Source organism: Tamandua tetradactyla, chromosome 6, assembly GCF_023851605.1.
Source record: "Tamandua tetradactyla isolate mTamTet1 chromosome 6, mTamTet1.pri, whole genome shotgun sequence".
Classification (NCBI taxonomy): domain Eukaryota; kingdom Metazoa; phylum Chordata; class Mammalia; order Pilosa; family Myrmecophagidae; genus Tamandua; species Tamandua tetradactyla.
The window spans coordinates 83,493,824-83,512,811 of NC_135332.1; the positions used below are offsets into that span (position 1 = coordinate 83,493,824).

Below are 18,988 nucleotides of genomic sequence, written 5' to 3' on the forward strand. Positions count from 1 at the left end.
AGACTTTGGCGGGACATGCCTTCTCCAGAGCCTAAGGGTCCCAGGCTGGTTTGCCGGTGTCAAGCTCTGCCCCCCCGCCCCACATTGCAATCCTTCTTTTTGCTATCTCCTCTGGCGCCTTGGGCTCCTGTGTCCAAGTTGCTTTGCTTATAAGATTCCAGTAGTGATGGATTAAGGCCCACCCTAATTCTATTTGGCCTCATCTTAATAGGCTCTGCAGAGATCCTGCTTTACAAATGAGTTTCCATCCACAGGGCCGGGGGGTCAGGATCGAACACGCCTCTGCAGGGACGCGATTCAATCCACCAAACAAGCAGGCACGCAGACAGCAAATCAGAGAGGAAGAGACTGTGCACAGAAACGGGCACTTCCAAAAAAGGATTGTTAACATCTTCCGGGGAAAAAAACAGGAAAGATAGTGCATCCATGAAAAGAGAAAAGTAATCTATAACAACGGGAACATTTTTTTTAAATTCAGATTGACTTTAATAATGTATTTCTCATGAAAAGTATTACAGTAATAAAATAAATGTCATGTATCAAAGGACATTTCTACTGTCCATCTATAGTAGAGTGAATAAATAAATAGATTTTGGGAATTATGAATGATATTACTCTGAAGATGCCTGTTCTTATCTTTTGGTGGAATTTCTGGGTCATAAGCTGTTTGTGTGTTCAGCTTTAGTAGATACTTAACTTGTTCATTTAACTTTCTACATAAATATTTATTTATTGTGAGATAGTCTGTAAAACTGTTTTTTAAACAGTTACATAGTATATCACCAAATGGTTATACAGCAGTTTACTTAATAATTTTCCTACTGGTTCAATCTTTTGGATGCTTATAATTTCAGAACTCCTTAAAGAAGTTTATACAACCTTTACAAATTTTAGGTACAGCTATTAATTTCATTTATGGAGTGCCCAAACGATACCCTGGAGAGGATATTCACAGTGTATAAATGCACTTATCTATCATCTAATGTGAACTGTCCACCCAGACAGGTGCTATATTTATGGGGATGAAATAAAGGTAGCCTCAGGCACTCAAAGAAATTGACCAGTTGGGTCTGAATCTTGAATGATTCTCACACACACATATCCCTTTTTTAAAATTTATTTATTAATTAAAAAAAATTTAACAACAAATGAACTAAAACATTAACGTATGATCATTCAGTTCTACATATATAATCAGTAATTCACAATATCATCACATAGTTGCATATTCATCATTTCTTAGAACATTTGCATCAATTCAGAAAAAGAAATAAAAAGACAACAGAAAAAGAAATAAAACGAAAACAGAAAAAAAAAGATTATACATACCATACCCCTTACCCCTCGCTTTCATTGATCACTAGTATTTCAAACTAAATTTATTTTAACATTTGTTCCCCCTATTATTTATTTTTATTCCATATGTTCTACTCGTCTGTTGACAAGGTAGATGAAAGGAGCATCAGACACAAGGTTTTCACAATCACACAGTCACACTGTGAAAGCTATAGCATTATTCAATCATCCTCAAGAAACATGGCTACTGGAACACAGCTCTACATTTTAAGGCAGTTCCCTCCAACCGCTCCACTACATCTTGAATAACAAGGTGATATCTACTTAATGCATAAGAATAACCTCCAGGATAACCTCTCAACTCTGTTTGGAATCTCTCAGCCGTTGACATTTTGTCTCATTTCCTTCTTCCCCCTTTTGGTCGTGAAGGTTTTCTCAATCCCTTGATGCTAAGTCTCAGCTCATTCTAGGGTTTTTCTCAATCCCTTGATGCTGAGTCTCAGCTCATTCTAGGATTTCTGTCCCACATTGCCAGGAAGGTCCACACCCCTGGGAGTCATGTCCCTCATAGACAGGGGGAGGGCGGTGAGTTTGCTTGTTGTGTTGGCTGGAGAAAGAGAGAGAGAGAGGCCACATCTGAGCAACAAAAGAGGCTCTCTTGGGGATGACTCTTAGGCCTAAATTTTAAGTAGGCTTGACCTATCCTTTGTGGGGTTAAGTTTCATCACATATCTTTTTTTAAGTATAACTCATAGAATACTATACACTATGTACTGTACCTTGATGTTTTTCATTTAGCAATATACTTGGAGGGTCTTCCCTTTTAGTATTTATGTATCTGTCAAAAGAGGAAAATTTGAAGAACAAAGAAGGACTCCTGGATATTAAAAACATGAGAGAAGAAACTCAGTGGAAACGAACAATATGGTTGAGGGCGTCTTTCAGAAAATGGGACAAAAATGATAGAGATGGGAAGTAGGAAAGAGAACTGGAGTGCTAGTTTCAGAGGTCCATGATCTAGATAATAGGAATTTTAGAAAAAGAAAGCAGGCAAAAAGGGGGTGAGGAAATCAGCAATGAAATCGGTGAAGAAACTTTCTCAGAACTGAACGACAGGAGCTCCCCACTCCAAGAGCTCAGCACGGAAGATGAGGTGGGCACACACAAGGCATGTCTTTACACCTACTCACAAAGCAGGGGACAAAGGCTGCCCAATTGCCCTACAGGTGGGAGATAACAGAGCCCTGCCTTCAAAATCCTGAAAGAAGAAATATTTTCTAATAAGAATTCTATACCCAGCTAGCAACCATTTGGAAATGAAGAGACATGTCTAAATAAGGTTGGAAAGAAAAGAAAGTTAAAACAGAAATGACAAATGACCTAAAAGTAACTAAAAACTAAATGCATGTTGTACCAATTTATGGAATATAACCAAAGCTGTACTCAAAGAAAATTCTGTAACCTCAGATGCTTTGATTGCTAAAGCATACATGCAAAATAAATGAACCAAACCAAAAGAAAGTAGGAGGAGGAAATTAATAAAGATCAAAAACCTGACATCAGCCACATTGCAATAAAGTTGTTTGGGAAAATCAAAATAAAGTTGCTAATCCCTGGGAGGTCTGATTAGACAAAAAGAGATCGTATCAGCCAGCATTTGCCTCTGACCTCACAGGATTGGAGCCACTTGCCCAGAGGCGCGGGTTGTTTATTATTTTTCCCAGACCAGAAAGTTCAGAGGCCCACGGGGGGCATTGTGGCCCCTGCCCTCTGCTCTGCCTCCTGGAAAAGGGGGAAAGAAGCACTGAGGAGGAAAGCAAAATGCCCCCCAAATCTCCCTGAACTGTGTCCTGAGGCCAGACGGAGCTGCAGGGGAGCCCAGAGAGGTTTTGTCCCCCACCCCCACCCCGTCCCAGCACATACTGTCCCCTGCACAGCTGGGGTTCTGTTCATGAGGAAGGAAGTGAGAATGAGGGGAAACAAAAGTAGGCCACTCTCGGAAACGAAAAAGAGCAATAACCAAGTTCTAGAATTTACCTGCTGTAAGTGAACATTATCAAACCCAACTTGAAGATCAAGAGAAAGTGGATGAGTTTGTCTCAAAACATAAATGCTCAAAGTTGACCCAGCAAACAGGAGAAAGCACAGACCCATAACCATAGATGCTCACAGGGCACTAATAGTTACACCCTGAAGTCCTTAATCTGCAAAGAACAGATGCTTCTAGCCTATAAAAGGGGTGGGAAGTTTCCCAAGGTATCCTACCAAGCTACAACCCCAAAATCTAAAAAAGAAAGGGCACAGAGAGCCCCAGATGGATTCTACTCATGAGCAAAAGTTACAGATGTTGGTGGCCTGTCTACATGCCCCTGTGTCTGTACAGAATCCCGTGGGGTCAGTGCCTCTGCCTCGTCTGGGTCCACACGCTCCAAGGAAGGTGACTAGTCCTGGGCCCCAGCAAGCATAGACATGTGGTGCTCAAGCAGGAGGATATTGAAACTAGGTGGGCGCCCTGGTTGTCTCTCTAGCCTGTATTCCATGGCTGGAATGCTAACTGCCCCACAATGCTGCTGCAGACCTGCATAGATCACCTTCCTGACCCACATGCCAGTAGGCCTTTGCTGAGACATACTGACCTGTCGTGTTAGCCCCCGTCCCTACTTTCTTTGCCAGAGATTAATCTGCAGGTATAGATGTTGGATGTAATCTCAGGTGGCTGGGAAGAGGGGAGTCTTCAGGGGGCTCCCCGGAAAGGTTCCCCTGGCATAAGAGAGTCCCACAGGAGAAGACCAGGTCCTTTTCCTTGGGATGCTGTTACAATCAGGTGCGGCTGCAGCCCTTTTCTGACTGTGAGGGAAGTTGGCTGACGAGACAAGGATCAGCAACAGGAAAGTGCAGTCCTGAACCTACGCCCCTTCTGACTTCTCATTTGGTGTGATAACAAGTGTCCTTTCTAGTCCCTTTGAGTGGAGTTTTCTGTCATTTGAGGCCCAGAACATCCAGATACAATATAGACATAAAAATTGAGGAAAAATACTAGTGAGTCAAATTCAGCAGTTTATTGAAACATGAACACAACATGACCAAGTAAGTTCCACATTTGGAAATCGATCAACCAACGTTATCTATCAACAGATTAAAAGACAGAAAGCCATATTAATGTGGCCCTGTTCTAGTTTGCTAGCTGCTGGAATGCAACACACCAAAGACGGCTTGGCTTTTAATGAAAGGGGATTTATTTTGTTAATTCTTCAGAGGAAAGACAGCTAACTTTCAACTGAGGTTCTTTCTTATGTGGGAAGGCTCAGGGTGATCTCTGCTGGCCTTCTCTCCAGACGTCTGGGTTCCAACAACTTTCCCCAGGGTGATTCCTTTCTGCATCTCCAAAGGCCTGGGCTGAGCTGCGAGTGCTGAGATGAGGTATGCTGAACTGCTTGGGCTGTGCTACGTTGAGTCTCTCATTTAAGCACCAGCCAATTAAGTCAAACATCATTCATTGCAGCAGGCATGCCTCCTAGCCCACTGCAGATGTAATGAGCAACAGATGAGGTTCATATACCATTGGCTCATGGCCACAGCAACAGAACTAGGCATCTTCACCTGGCCAAGTTGACAACTGAATCTAACTACCACAAGCTCCCAAAGGCATTTGATAAAAATTCAGCCACTGTCCCCAGTAAAAAATTCTAAATAAAACAGAAATAGAAGGAACTACCTAAATTTAATGAAAACAATGCATCAAACACAGCTAACAACTAGATTACATGTTGAAATCTCCAAACCATCACTATTTAAATCAGGAGCAAGATTTGAATGTCTGCTCTCACTTCCATCCCTCAGAGCTGATTTGTGGTTTCTAGTAAGGAGATAGCACAGCGTAAATATTGGGGGAAAGGAGACACAATTATCTTTGTATTCAGATGATATAATTTCATAATTTGAAATCCCAAATCATTCAATCAAAAGCAGTATTTGGAGTGATTAGAGAATTTGGTAAGGTGGCTAGTTTGAAGATAATTATATAAAAAATCAATTGCTTTAAAAAAAACTAGAAATGTACATGGAGGACATTTTCATTCACAAATGTGACAAAACTATAAAATTCTTGGGGAGAAATTTAAGAAGAAATCCACATGATCTATGAGATGAACAAAATTTTATGGAATGACCATTTGTGTTCCCCTCAAAACGTTATGTCCAAGTTCCAATCCCTGCGGGAACATGACCTCATTTGGCAAAGGGGTCCTAACAGATAATTACAGATCCCAGGAAGAGGTCAGCCTGGACTGACCGTGGCCCTAAACCTGATGCCTGGTGCCCCCTTGATAGAGACATACAAAGAAATAACTGATTCTAGAAATATCCTGTCTGACGTGGATCGGGTGGCTTAGGGTACTGCCTCATTCCCCAGGTGATGCTGAAGAATTTGGACGTTGGGGTCTTTGGGCTTGACCCCAACTGTGGGAAGACTCTGTGACCCTTGGGAGTGCTGAGGGCGACTCCCCTCCACGCCCTTCTAAATTAGTGGTCATTGCTGACACCTTCTTTACACTCGCTTTGTTTTCAGAAGGAGGAGCATTGGAGGGAGGGTTTGGAGCCACAGAATGTGCCAAAGCCAAAGAATTTAATTAGATGTGTAATTGTCCACCGTTGAGATATATTAAGCTTTTGGATTTTGGATGTGCCCCGTATTTACAGTTTAGGGCACACAGTGGGCACCACTGAAAAAGCATTTGGGATCAGGGGAAACTCTTTAAAGCCCCCTTCTTTGGGGTGCCTTGCCCAGGCCTCAGCAGGAAGGGTCTCTCTGGACCCAGAATTGCCCGGGGTCTGGAAACTTCCAGGGACCCCCTTCAGGTTGGAGGCCATCCTGGGCAGGGGAAAGCTGAGTGCACTCAGGGCAAGGGAGAAGTCCTGCTTGGGGTGCCCTGCCTGTTGGCCCACAGGACCAGCACTGCCTAGGAAGAGAGGAAAAAGGACTTGGGGGTACAGTAATTGGGGGCCAACTCAGCAAGCGGCCAAGAGCATTTTTCTGGGGAGCTTCTACCTCCAATCGGGAGATTCCGTGGCCTAAGGGAGAGGGAGGGCTGGGCTGGGGCTGTGGAGGTGTGGGGGGCTGGGGGCAGGTTGGAGCTGCTGACACTAAAGCCAGGCACTGAGCTCAGAGGGGCTGGGAAAGGGGGGCCAGGGAGGGCCCCAGGGCTAGTGGAGGCGCTGGTGGGGCTGGGGGCGGGGTATCCGAGGTGTCTTGGGCAGAGGGAGGGGACAGGGAGATGGCGGTGCCTGAGGAGTTTTGCAACCCCTTCCCTGCTGAGGGGTCTGGGAGTCGAGGTTCATGAACTGGGTGCAGTTCAGGAACAGGAGAGGAGCATAGCAGTGGGGGGCGCCCGGAAGGTGGGAAGTGGGGGCGGGCGCGGCAGTGCTGGAGAGCCGGAGAGTGACCAGGGGCCAGGGTCACGGCCCAGCTGCTTAGGGGCGACCAGAGAAGGTGGGTGGGGGTTGAACGGTGGGCGGGGAGACCCAGGCTGGGAGGAGAGGGCTGACGGGGAGGGGCGACCCTGGGGGTGGTGCAGGGAGGCTGGGCGGGAGGGCAGAGTGAACTCGCAGGAGGCTCACACCCAGAGCAGGTGTTGTTATTATTCCATTTGCACCTAGAGAAACTGAGGCACGGAGAGGTCAAGTCCCTCATCCCAGGCCACACTTAGGTGGGGCAGAGCTGGGATAGGAGCCCAATGAGTCTTGGGTACTGTCGGGTATGCTGACCCCTCCCATCTGGGGTGAGCTGCAGCCTCTGGGAGGGGGCAAGCAGAGCCCGCAACGGGGAGATGGGAGGGCGGGGGTGCACAGGAGTCCATGAGCTGTGGAGGAAGGGAAGAGGGGCGGCCAGGGGAGGAAGTGGGGAGGAGTGACCTGTGGGTGAGAATCAATCGTGCTCTGAACTCATGCCCCGGTGGGGCTGGGCTGCCTCCCACCCTTCCTGCCTGCAGCTTGGCCTCCCAGCCACCCACCCTCCAGGCTGTTCCCGGCTGTCCCTCCCAGGCCAGAGCCCTACTCACCGGGTCACTGAACTGGCCACAAGTCTGTCCCTTTTCCCAATTGCAACTTGGAATATGAGCTCCTTGAAGGTACTTGAGGCTAGGGGTGATGTCTGATCTGAAAGTCCAGAGAAGGGTGGGTGCCAAGTGTGGGGGCCTGTCATCTGTGATTTGCAGGAGAAACCCCCGCCCCTGACCCAATTCCAGGGCCATGACCCTTTCATTCACTGGGGAACCTGATCAAGAAAAACTCAGTTTCTGGATGTCAAAACTGGCTGTGTGGCCACTGCAAACCTTTCATCAGAAATTTTCCGATACGATTTATAAACTGTTTTGACACTTACGGCAGGGCTCTGGCCCCCAGATGAGGCCACTTAGACACGTCTGCTCTCGGAAATACATTTCGGCAGAGAACAGAATGCATTTATTCACCCAGCGAAAGAGGGGGGCATTATTCAGTGAAACCAGAGCCTCCTTCTCCCTGAAAAACTGTTTCTATTTTCCACGTATGACCAATTTTTAATCTCAGTGACTGAGCGGTAGTGCCGCTGCCACTAGTGCTGACAGGGCATTCTGAGAAGCGTGTGATCTATGCTGCCTTCTCGGCCGGGCCCCTGGGTGTCTGTGCTGCTGGGTAACACGGACTCGCCACAGCCGGCCAGATCAGATGCCATCTTCACGCCAAGCTGCCACAGCATCAAGACCCATTGAGCCTGCTTCCGTGTGGCCCATCAGTCACCAGAGCAGGGACACGGCTATTTCCCACAAGCCCGTTTGTTAAGAAGGCAGGAATCCAGCATCTTTAATAACCGCAGACAAAGGCATTTGAACTTATCAAGTAACCAAATTGTGAAATGCAGGCAAGATTGCATTTCGCAGAGCATGTTTTTAACGGGCTCTGGTTTCCTGGGTCTACGTTTTTCAGGCAATTTTCCTGTGACAGGCCTGGGGGTGGAAGGGTCAGGCCTGTACACCCTCCAACTTGTCTGCGACCTCTCCACCATCCCCGCTGCTGGGCCTGGCTCTGGGATCAGCTGTCACCCATGGGGACAATGGCATTGAGGTGCCTGAGCCTCCCTAACTCGCCACCCCTCCTGCTCACTGACACGCAGCCTCCTGACCACACCCCGCTGGGCCCGAGCCCAAACACACATACATACACACATAGTGCATGCACACACTCGCACAGGTGCACACACACGCCCGCACACACTGTGGCCAAAGCTCTCTGCCTATATCTCCTTGGTACCGTCTGTCCCCCGTAGGCACCTGGCACTTTCTGCCTGAGGCTTCTCTGGTTGCTTAGGTGGGTGGCCTGTGCCCAGGGCTCACTGGTAGTGCCCAGGACCCCCTGAAGCAGCCCCGGCTAATGGCAGAGAGGAGGTGGAAGATGGGTGCAGGAGTTGGCTCACTTCAGAGGTGTGTCCTGGCTCTCCCCTGTCGGAGGTCCAAGCAGGATGGAGCACAGCTGCCCACACCACTACCTTACTCATCAGCACACCTGAATCAGATTCTTTCCCTTCCCTGTCTCGATTCCCCAGCCCCCTACCCCTGCTTCTCCAGCCCATCTCCCGAATAAAATATTTACACAAAGGGTCTACCTCTACGGGCCCCAACCCCAGACTCCTCTGCTCTGGCCCCCAAAAACCATCCACTGGGCTCCTGTGCATCCAGCTCCGTCTGTGCCTGGAATCTGCTCTCCCCTGTCAACATCTTAGCTTCCCAGACCCAGCTCAAGCTTCCCCTCTCCAAGCTGTTAGCCCTGACTAACTCGACCCCTCCCTCCTCTGGATGCCAGCTGACCTGGTGTATCTAGATGCTGCCTCCCCTCCTTCTTCTTGACACTGAGGAATGTATTTCGCTTTGCTCCATGTACCCGGTACCCAGCCGAGGGTGCAGCACCACCATGTTCATGTTGAATGAAATAAACAGTAATGCATACCATTTACCAAGCTGGCACTTGCTATCGGTCTCATGTAACCTGATAACAGCTTACATTTATTAAGGACTTGCCATATAAGCTGTTCTCAAATGTGATCTCATTGAACCTCAGAATAACAAAAAGCATCAACAGTTTCCCTTTTTTCAGATGAGAAAATTGAGACCTGGCAAGGTTTAGTAAGTCCTGGAGGCCGCTCAGGGCATGAGTGGCCGCCCTAGGCCAAGAGCTTTAGGAGATGAGAATGCCCAGGAACTGTGGGCAGAAGCATGCTAGGGCAGAGTGGCTTTTTCTGACGGTCCCACGCCCTATGTCTGGCACATCTGTGCTGCTGGGCCAAGCACCTTGGCTTTCCTTGGTCCGTTTGAACTCCACCAGGTAGTCCTGGCTCTGGGGCTTCTCTCTCTTACTTTTCTTGACCCATCTTCACCTGCTTGGGCCCTTCTGAACCCTTCTCACGCCATCCCCTGCCCGGCCTCATATGCGCCTCTCAGGGATGCTTCCAAATCTCCTCCTCAAAGCCCAGCTCCACCTTTACATCCTTGGGACATTTTTATTTTAAATGTGGTTATATATATCAAAATCTGCCATTTTGAGTGTCTAATTCAGTAATGCTAATTTTATTTACAATATTGTGTGATCATCAACACCATCCATTACCCAAACTTTCCTACCACTCCAAACAGAAACTCTGTACCAATTAAACAATGATTCCCCTTTCCCCCTTCCCCAAGGCCCGGGTAACCTGTATTCTTCTTTCCATCTCCATAAATTTGCCTATTATAAGTAGAATCATACGGTGTTTGTCCTTTTGTGTCTGGCACCTTCTACCCAGCATATTTTCAAGGTTCATCTGTGTTGTAGTATGTATTAGAACTTCATTCCTTTTAGTGGCTGAATAATCTTCCGTTGTGTGGATACCCCACATTTTGTTCATCCATTCATCTGCTGATGGGCACGCGGGTTGCTTCCATCTATTGGCTACTGTGAATTACGCTTCTGCGGACAGTGCACAGATAAGCTGTTGGAGTGCCTACTTTCTTCCAGAAGTGGGATTGCTGGGTCACATGGTAATTGCATGTTGACCCCATTGAGGAACTGTCAGACTGTGTCCCACAGCTACTGCCCTATCTCACATCTCCACCAGCCACGGGGGAGGGTTCTGAGGCGTCTCGCCCTCGCCCACACTTACAGTTTTCCGTTTTGACCACACGAGCTGCCCCAGGGGGGCAGGCACCGGGAACCAAACCAGGTCTCCGGCATGGCGGGCCAGAATTTCGCCACTGAGCCATCGTCGCACCACTCCTCACTGTAGTTTTGAGCTATATTTCCCGAATGGCTAGTGGTTACTGGGACGTTTGAACAAGACAGCCCTGCCAGGGGCACCGTCCACTCAGCTGGGGCTTTGACAGAGACCACAGACAGCGACCGCAACAGCCCCCGAGATCCCCACGGGCACTGGCAGTCCCTCCTCACCACGCCCCTTTCTCACCGAGGCCCCCACGCATGCGCCACCGCCGTATCAGGCATGCGCCCACCCGTCTTTCCGGCAGCGTCCGCGGCGTCCTCGAGGCGCAGCGCACGTGGCGGAGCGACTGCGCAGGCGTAGGGCGTCGGGGGCGCGGGCAGGACTTGCGTGGTGTTCCGGGTTCATCTGCACCCCTGGCCTGACAGAGGCCGCTTTCGGTGCTTGCTTTAGCCACGTTGGGTGGTCGGGAGAGTCTTGGACTGCTTGCGATGAGGTGGGGCCCTGTCTAAAGGCTCAGGGCCAGTGTAGGGGTGGGATGGGGTGGAGGGGCTCCCGGTGCGCCCTGAGGGTCTTCTCTCCCTTTGGTTATCCCCTTCCCCTGGGGGTCCCCCCTCCCCTCAGTAACTTCCTTCCTCTGGGGTCCGATTTCCCTTAGATGACTCCCTTCCCTTGGGGGTACCCCTCCTCCAGGTAACCCCTTTCCACTAGGGAACCTCTCTTCTCCGTGGCTCCTTTCCCCTGGGGGTCCCTCTTCCCGTTGATGACCACCGTACTCCCCCAGTGACCCTCCCCCACAGGGCCACCTCGGTGTCCCTCTGGCTGTACGACTTTCCTGTCGCCCCTGGGTCCCCTGCTCACACCCTCTTGCATCTGCTCTGTTTGGTTCAAAGGGCTTGGACCGGTCCTCCCAAGTGGGAATTTTCCGTCGTCCCCGGGCTTCACGCTCTGGAACCTGAACTTCCCCCCTCGTGCCAGCCTTAGGGGCTGATTTTTCCAGTCGTTGAGTCGCTTCTGGGTTACCGTCTTCATTTTCTGAGGTTGGATATTACCCTGCTATAGCCACCCTGTAGTATCTTCGTTGACAGCTGGTTTAGTATTTGGCCTGTTGCTTCTATAGCCTTAAATCTTCAGCTACAACCGGCAATGGGATATTTTTGGTGGAGTCCATACTGCATTCAAAATGTTTAATTGTGATATTTAAAAATATAAACGGGATATTGTACAGAACCAGGGGCAATGCCCTGGACCTGTAAACCAAAACTTAGTAGAGAAATTGATTCTGTAGTAGTGAGGGCCAATAAAAATGCTGGCCCTTCGTGGTCAGACCCATTGGTGACCTCAGCTGGGGGTTGTTGTGTGACTGAGTCATGGCCAGGCCACCTCCTGCTCAGCCAGGGGCCCAGCAGGTGCTGGGATATTTCTGCCACATGGTGTACGCTGCACCTTAGAATGTGCCACGGCCCTGGTACTCTTAATGCCTCCACACCCTTTGTGTTTCTTACAGTTGGGGGTACACAACTAAAGATAAAGGAGAGGCCATGGGAGATGGTAAAGAGCTGGAGGTGAAGCAGTTCTCAGTGAAGGACAAGGTTGCCCTCACCAGGTAACAGAGTGCTTTTGGGAAAAAGAGCGGTCTTTGCTGGGCCAGTGGTGATTTTTGTTAACGGGGGATGTTTGGCCTGAGGATGGTTTTTGTGGCAATCTGCTCTAATTGACTCCCTTGCACACAAGCAACCGCAGGGAATGCCTAAATGCTGTGCTGTCACAGGGTCAGGGTTGGACAGAGGAGCAGGGGGCGCAGGTGATCCTACCTCTTCTGCAGAACAGGTTGTGTTTCCTCCAGTGAAAGGCAGCGTTTTAACTTCAGCTTTGCTGTTGCTTCCTTTGGAGTCACATTAAAATATCTCTTTGATTAAAGGAAGAGGAAGAATACGGAGCAGAAGAAGCCAGGACACTCAAAGAAACAGAAAGTGAAAGAGCGAAGCCAAAATAATCAGAGAAGATGTGGGGGAGATCAGGTTGGAATCTTTGTTTATGTTTTACTTTAAAACTCATCGTGTTCTACATATTGTGTTCTCCATATTTTATACCCACAAGCTTTTTTATTTCCATGTTAATAAATTGTAAAGTATGTAATTTGTGTTCCTGTAAAGTACATCTATTCTTTCCCTTAAATTTCAGGAGGGCTGGGTGTGCCCTGAGATTGCTGCTTTCTGTGTTGTGTGTAGTGTTTGGGGCTGGTCTGGGAAGTGGTAGGTTTAGCTGTTTGCTCCTTGGAATCTTTTGCACGCGGCTGCTGCCACCACGAGGCTAATTTCAGGCTGAGGAGCTGTCACAGCTGGGGCAGCCTCACCCTGCTCTCTTCCTATCCCATCCCATGCCATACCTTTGCCTCCCAGCTGCCACATGCAGGCCCCAAGGGGATGGGGTGGAGAGCTGTCTTTGTATTTTGATAAGACAATCCAACAGTTCACTGTGGCAAGGAGACACTCCAAGTAAATAAACTTCCTATTGTCTTGTGACTTTTAGCAGTGCTTGAAAGAAGAAAATAAATTCTCCATTTTGAAACAAAATCCAGGACAGGAGAACTTTATTGTCGGGTAAGATTCTTTTTTCTTTTTACCCCTTTCTGTGTAGAGCGAGGTCAAGGGAGGTTGGTGAGGAGATTCAGCAGGTGAAAGGGGAGGGGCTTATTGAGGCCACAACTTGTCCTGAGGGCCTGGCCTTCGCCACAGAAAGTTGGTCCCAAAAGGGCTGCTTTGCATTCCAGTCCTTGTTTCCCCTTGAGCAGACACGTGGTTCCAGGAGAGGGAGGCGTGGGTCAGTGACAAGCTTGACTGTCAGCCCCTTCCTGTGCCCCGAGCTGTACTGCTCACACTGCAGGGACCGGTCTTTTCCCCGTGGAACATCTGCTCTTCTTTTGCCTTCTCTCTCTCTCTTTTTTTTTTTGCATGGCAGGTACCAGGAATCGAACCCGGGTCTCCGGCATTGCAGGCGAGAACTCTGCCTGCTGAGCCACGGTGGCCCGCCCCTTCTTTCTCTTTTTAAACAAATGTTTTTTTCTCATCAGAGTGAAATACTTTTAAATTTGTTAACAATCATTGCAAAACCAGAAATGATTTTACGGGTACTTCAGGACTCTCAGGCTGCAGAAGTGTGGGTGCAGCTGCAGGGAGGGGGGCCATGTGTATTGGCCACAGTTTCCAGGGCTCTCAGCTGTTTAGATGAAGGCAGAAGTTGGGTTTTTTTTTTTTTTCCCCATCATGGTCTCAGAACACGCTTTATATGATTTCTGTTCTTTTACATGTGTTAATGTGTTTTATGGGCTAGAATGTGACCTGCCCTGTGGAATGTTCCATGTGAGTTTGAGAATAAAGTGTGTTATGCTGTTGTTAGATAGGGTATTCGATAAGTGTCAGTTAAATCAAGTTGGTGGGTCAGTTCTATCCTTATGAAATTTCTGCCTGCTTGGTTTATCAATTACTGAAGGAGGGATATTGAATACTTCAATTCTAATAGTGGATTTGCCTATTTCTCCTTGCAATTGGGATTTTTATAGTGAAATTTCCCAACTTTTGAATGTTACTGCAATTTTATTAAAATGTTTGGCAGCCAAATAAAAATGTCTGCGGCCTAGATTTAGCTCGATGGCTAAATTTCCAACATACCCCCCACCTGTGTCTGTTTGCAACCCCATGCCTGACGCACAGCCCACGTTCTGCCTTTTCTTCTTCTTTTATGGAAAATGCCAGCAACTTTTGGAAGCTTTTTCTTTTCTGTAAATTGTGGTAGAATTTACATAACCTCACCATTTTAGCCATTTTTAAGTGTTCAGTTTGTTGGTATCTTAGCACATTCACAAGGGTGTGCAGCCACCACCACTCATTCCAGGATGTCTCCCTCACCCCTGGAGAAGCGACTGCTCTCTAATCCGTCGCCCCCTCCCTCCAGCCCTGGTAGTGTCTCATCTGCTTCCTGTCTCTGGATTTGCCTTGTCTGAACATGCTGTCTGATTGGACTTCTCCAGTGTGTGCCCTTTTTGTCTGGCTTCGGCAGTGGGGATAGCATTGAGTTTGTAGATGACTTTAGGCAGCAGTGACAGCTCAACCATGTTAGGTCTTCCAGTCTATGAATTCAGGATGTCTTTCCTTTTATTTAGGCCTTTATTTTTTTTCAGCAGTGCTTTATACTTTTCAGCATATGTCTTTCACCTTCTTAGCTAAGTTTATTCCTAGTTATTTTATTCTGCTGATGCTATTGTAAATGGAATTGTTTAATTCATTTCCTTTTCAGATTGTTCATTGCTAGTGTATAGAAACCACTGATTTTTGCTTATTGATCTTACACCCCACAGCTTTGCTGATTTCATTCATTATCCCTAGTGGGTTTGTGTGTGGGGATTCTTTGGGATTTTCTGTATGCAGGATCATGGCAACTGCTAATAGAGACAGTTTGACTTCTTCCTTGCCTTTTACTCCTGTCTCACCTAACTGCCCTGGCTGGAACCTCCAGTGCAGTATTGGATAGCAGTGGTGGCAGTGGGCATCATCAGTGTCTTGTTTCTGACTTCAGGGAAAGCTTTTAGTCTTTCACCACCAAGGTTTATGTTAGCTAGGAGTTTCCCATAAGTGTCCTTTACCTGCTGAGGAAGTTCTCTTCTGTTTCTAGTTTGCTGAGTGCTACTCATGGAGATTTTTTTTTTAACTTTTATTTTAAAATAATTTCAAACTTATAGGACAGTTGTAAAAATAATACCCCCCCCCCCAAATAGAATACTCCAACATACCCCATCCCTGCCTGTTCAGGTTTGAAACTGTTGTGTAACCCAGAAAAGCCAGGCTCTTTAATCCTCATTCAGTATTGCCAGGTGGGATCTTTTTTGGGGGTGGGAGGGGTGCATGGACTGGGAATTGAACCCGGGTCTCCCACATGGTAGGCGAGCATTTTACCACTGAACCACCCGTGCACCCTCTAGGTGTGATCTTTTTGATTGTTTCCGTGAAGAGATGACCCACCCAGTTGTGGGTGGTAACTTTTGATTAGATGGTTTCCATGGAGATGTCTCCACCCATTCAAGGTGGGGTTGCTTTCTGGAGCTCTTTTTAAGAGGGAGCCATTTTGGAAAAAGCTCACTGCTGACAGAGCCCACACAGCCAGAGACCTTTGGCGATACAGAAGGCAAGCATCCCTGGGGAAATCTTATGAAATGAAAAGAGAAAATAAGCAGATGTCGCCATGTGCCCTTCTCATTGAAAGAGAAACCCCAAACTTAATCAGCTCTTTCTTCGAAGTTAAGGTATCTTTATCTGGATGCCTTAATTTGGGTATTTTCACAGCCTTAGAACTATAAACATGCAGTTTAATAAATTCCCTTTTTAAAAGCTGTTCCATTTCAGGTACATTGCATTCCAACAGCTTACAAACTGAAACACTGCCCATACCCAGACCTACCAATTATAACATTTTGCCACATTATTCTCTCTATCTCCCTGTCTGCCTGTTTATCTATTTTAATTGTCTGGCTGCTAAGTCAAATTTAATGTAGAGAGTTGGCTTAAACAGTGGGAATTTATTGACTTATGATTTTGTGACTAGGAGAAATCCAAAATTAAAGCCTTATCAAGGCGATGCTTTCTTGCAGAAGACATGGTGTTCTGGAGCTGGCTGCCAGCGACCCTTGGTCCTTGGTTTTTCCATCCTGTGCGGGGCACATGACGGCTCTCCTGGACTTCTCCTTTCTCTTCCAGGTTCTGTTGACTTACAGCTTCTGACTGCTCCCTCCAGCTTTCTCTCTCTCTGTAGCCTTCCCCATCAGGCCTGAAGTAATCGGTTTAAGACCCATTGTGATTCAGTTGAACCACCGAAGTAACCTATTTACAAGGGTTCCTACCCGCAGGAATGGATTGAATTTAAGGGCTTGTTTTTTGGGGGTACAGAGCTCTAAGGCACCACTTTACCTGTCTTTGCCTGTCTTCTGAACTTTTCAGAGCAGATTGAATGCATCATGCTCCTGAACATACACTATTTCCGTGTGTGTTTCCTAAGAATTGAAATTTAGTTACCCAGTTCAGGAAATTTAACATTGATGCAAAGCCTGCAGTCTGTGTTCTAGTTTTTCCTTAGTCCCAATAATGTCCTCTTGAGTCTTTCTCCTCTATTACTTCCTGTGCAGGGTCACATACTGCATTTAATTACTAATTACAACTAAATTGTTTCTTTAGTTGCTCCTTTTGAAAAAAATTGTGGGAACATAAACACGGTTTCTACACTTTCCCACCTCAGCCCCTCCTGAGTGGGATTATCCACATTCGCAGTGTGCGGCTGCCCTGGCCGCCTTCCGTTTCCAGTCTGTTCCCGTCCCCTAGGTAGACCCCACCCCCATTATGTGTTAACACCCTGTCCCCCCTGCCTGCGTCCTGCTAGCCTGTGCTCTACTGTCTGTCTCTGTGGGCTTATAAATTCTCTGATGCTTTGTTGTTACTCCAGGGCTTAAATTTAACATCCTAAATCTATAACAATCTTGTTTGGTTTGATACCAACTCAGTTTCAGTAGTATATGTGAGCTGTGTTCTTATACTCCCCCGCCCCCCCAACACCTTTATGTAGTTTCTTGTCATGGATCACATATTTATACGTTATGAGTCAAATGAGTCACCCAAATACATTGGACTTTGGGTCCTGTTTTGGATAAACCACGTTAAAAAAGTGGTGGGACAGTTGGGGATCTTTGTACAGTCCCTGGATATTTGATATTATTCAGGAATTTTTGTCTCGTATTAAAAGGGTATGTAATGGTATAGTGGTTGTATTCTTTCAATAGAGTCCTCACCTGTTGGAGAGGACACTGAAATGTGTGTGGGTGGAATGGCATCCTGTGTGGGGGAGGGGAATGCCCTGCAGAAAGGTTGGTTGTGAGCTGATAACTTTTGACCTAGAGTGGGAGTGCAGGGAAGTTCACTCTACTGTTCTCCCCACTTTTGTGTGTGCTCATAGTTTTCCACAGTAAAATATTGAGGACCCGAGCTTCCCGGGCCCCGACATGGAAGGTGCATGTAAATAGCTGTTGGAGACTCCTTGGGAATCTGTACCTTCGTCCCTTCCCAGTTCCTGCCCCGAAGGCCGCCTTCTCTGCCCCACCATCCCTCCCGGTTTGGCACTTTCTGTGCTGTATAACAAACTGCCACAAAGTTTGTGGCTCACAGCGGTGCCCCTGTGAAGAGTGCACAGGCTGTAGGCCCCGGGTCCACGCGGGCTTGCGGGGTCCTCACGCAGGGCCTCATGCCACTGCCACCAGCAGGGCCAGGCTCCTGACGAGGCATCCAGCTCCTTTGACGGGTGGTAGTGCTCCCTTTCTGCAGCCGTGAAACTTGGGTCCCGTGTCCTACTGGCCTTAGCCGGGATTTATGCTTTCTGCTCCATGAGGTCACACTCAGGTCCTTTCCACATGCCCCTCATGTTTAAAGCCAGCCTGGCACCCAGGAGTCTCCTGTGTTTACAGCTTCTTCACTGTCCCTACCACTGGCTGGAGAAAACTCTGCTTTTAAAAGCCTGGTGAGATTCACTTGGCCCTTCAACTGGATAACAGAGCACAACCTGTGTACACACAATGGGAGGTGGGTCCTGGGCCACTGGGAGAGCTGGGGGTGGTGTTGGTGGGGAGAGCTTTGGGGTGGGCTAAAGTACTAAGGACAAGGGAGCTTCTGGCCTCTTAGTCCAGAACTAGGAGGCCTCCTTCAGTTCTGTCTTCATCCTTCCACCTAGCTTACCTGTTCTGCTGTCCATTTGGACCTTTATTTCTCAGAATTTTCCTTGAATGTCTGTTGCACCTTTGTTTTTGACCTGGCTTGAGGAACTTGCAAATAGGGGGCTGGCAGGACTCTCCTCAGTGGTATGGACCTTTTTTTCCCCGGGGCTTCTCCCTGCGTGGGGGCCTGCCTGTGGGGCCTCCTTAGATTGGGCGGATTTTGGGGAGCAGGTTTTTCAGCTCCAGAAAATCCCTACTAGCACAGTGAGGGAGGACTTGGGTGGAGGCCCCCTTCTAACCTGTCTGCAGGAGCCCCCTCCCCAGAAACCCCTTCCTTGGGTGGGACACGTCCCTGCTGCTTGGGAGCCAAGCTTGGTGGTGGGAGCGCCTCATAGTGCCCCAGCCCCCCCTCACCTTGCCCCAAGCTCCCGAAGTCCCACACTGGGAGATGGTGCCCACCATGTTTCAGACTGAGGATTTCTCTTCCAGGCAGATCCCATTGTGATTTCTGAACTTCCTGGAATTTTTCTTCATTTCTGGCCTACTGACAGCCTGTGCTCTTGATTTCTGGTTTTGTTTCATTCTTTAAAAATTCAACTTTTATGTCATTTTGTGGGACCTTGGCAGGGGAAAGTAGATAAGGGCATGATGCTAGTCCCAGGAACAAATTCCTAGATATCCTAATGTCACCACTTATTGGGGTGGGAAGATGCTCACCCTAAGGT

General features: G+C 47.9%; 1 protein-coding gene and 1 non-coding gene across 5 annotated transcripts in view; one reads left to right on the forward strand and one right to left on the reverse strand.

Annotated features, from left to right (window-relative positions):
* Window positions 1-10,882: 10,882 nt before the first annotated feature.
* The window catches only part of TOP1MT (DNA topoisomerase I mitochondrial), an 86,177-nt gene continuing 78,071 nt past the window's right edge, over window positions 10,883-18,988 (forward strand). Inside the window, exons 1-4 of one of the 4 annotated variants that reach the window (XR_013178112.1) lie at window positions 10,883-11,012; window positions 12,024-12,122; window positions 12,438-12,537; window positions 13,049-13,119. Coding sequence is in view for 3 of the 4 variants with exons in the window: in XM_077166607.1 (XP_077022722.1) it covers window positions 11,008-11,012; window positions 12,024-12,122; window positions 12,438-12,537; window positions 13,049-13,119 (275 nt within the window). In the remaining variant the exon portion in view is untranslated. The remainder of the gene's footprint in view (window positions 11,013-12,023; window positions 12,123-12,437; window positions 12,538-13,048; window positions 13,120-18,988) is intronic. The other 3 variants (XM_077166607.1, XM_077166608.1, XM_077166609.1) reach the window with 3 other exon arrangements.
* On the reverse strand, window positions 15,415-15,485 carry TRNAG-ACC (transfer RNA glycine (anticodon ACC)). Its single transcript has one exon. It is a non-coding gene; the product is annotated as a tRNA-Gly (tRNA).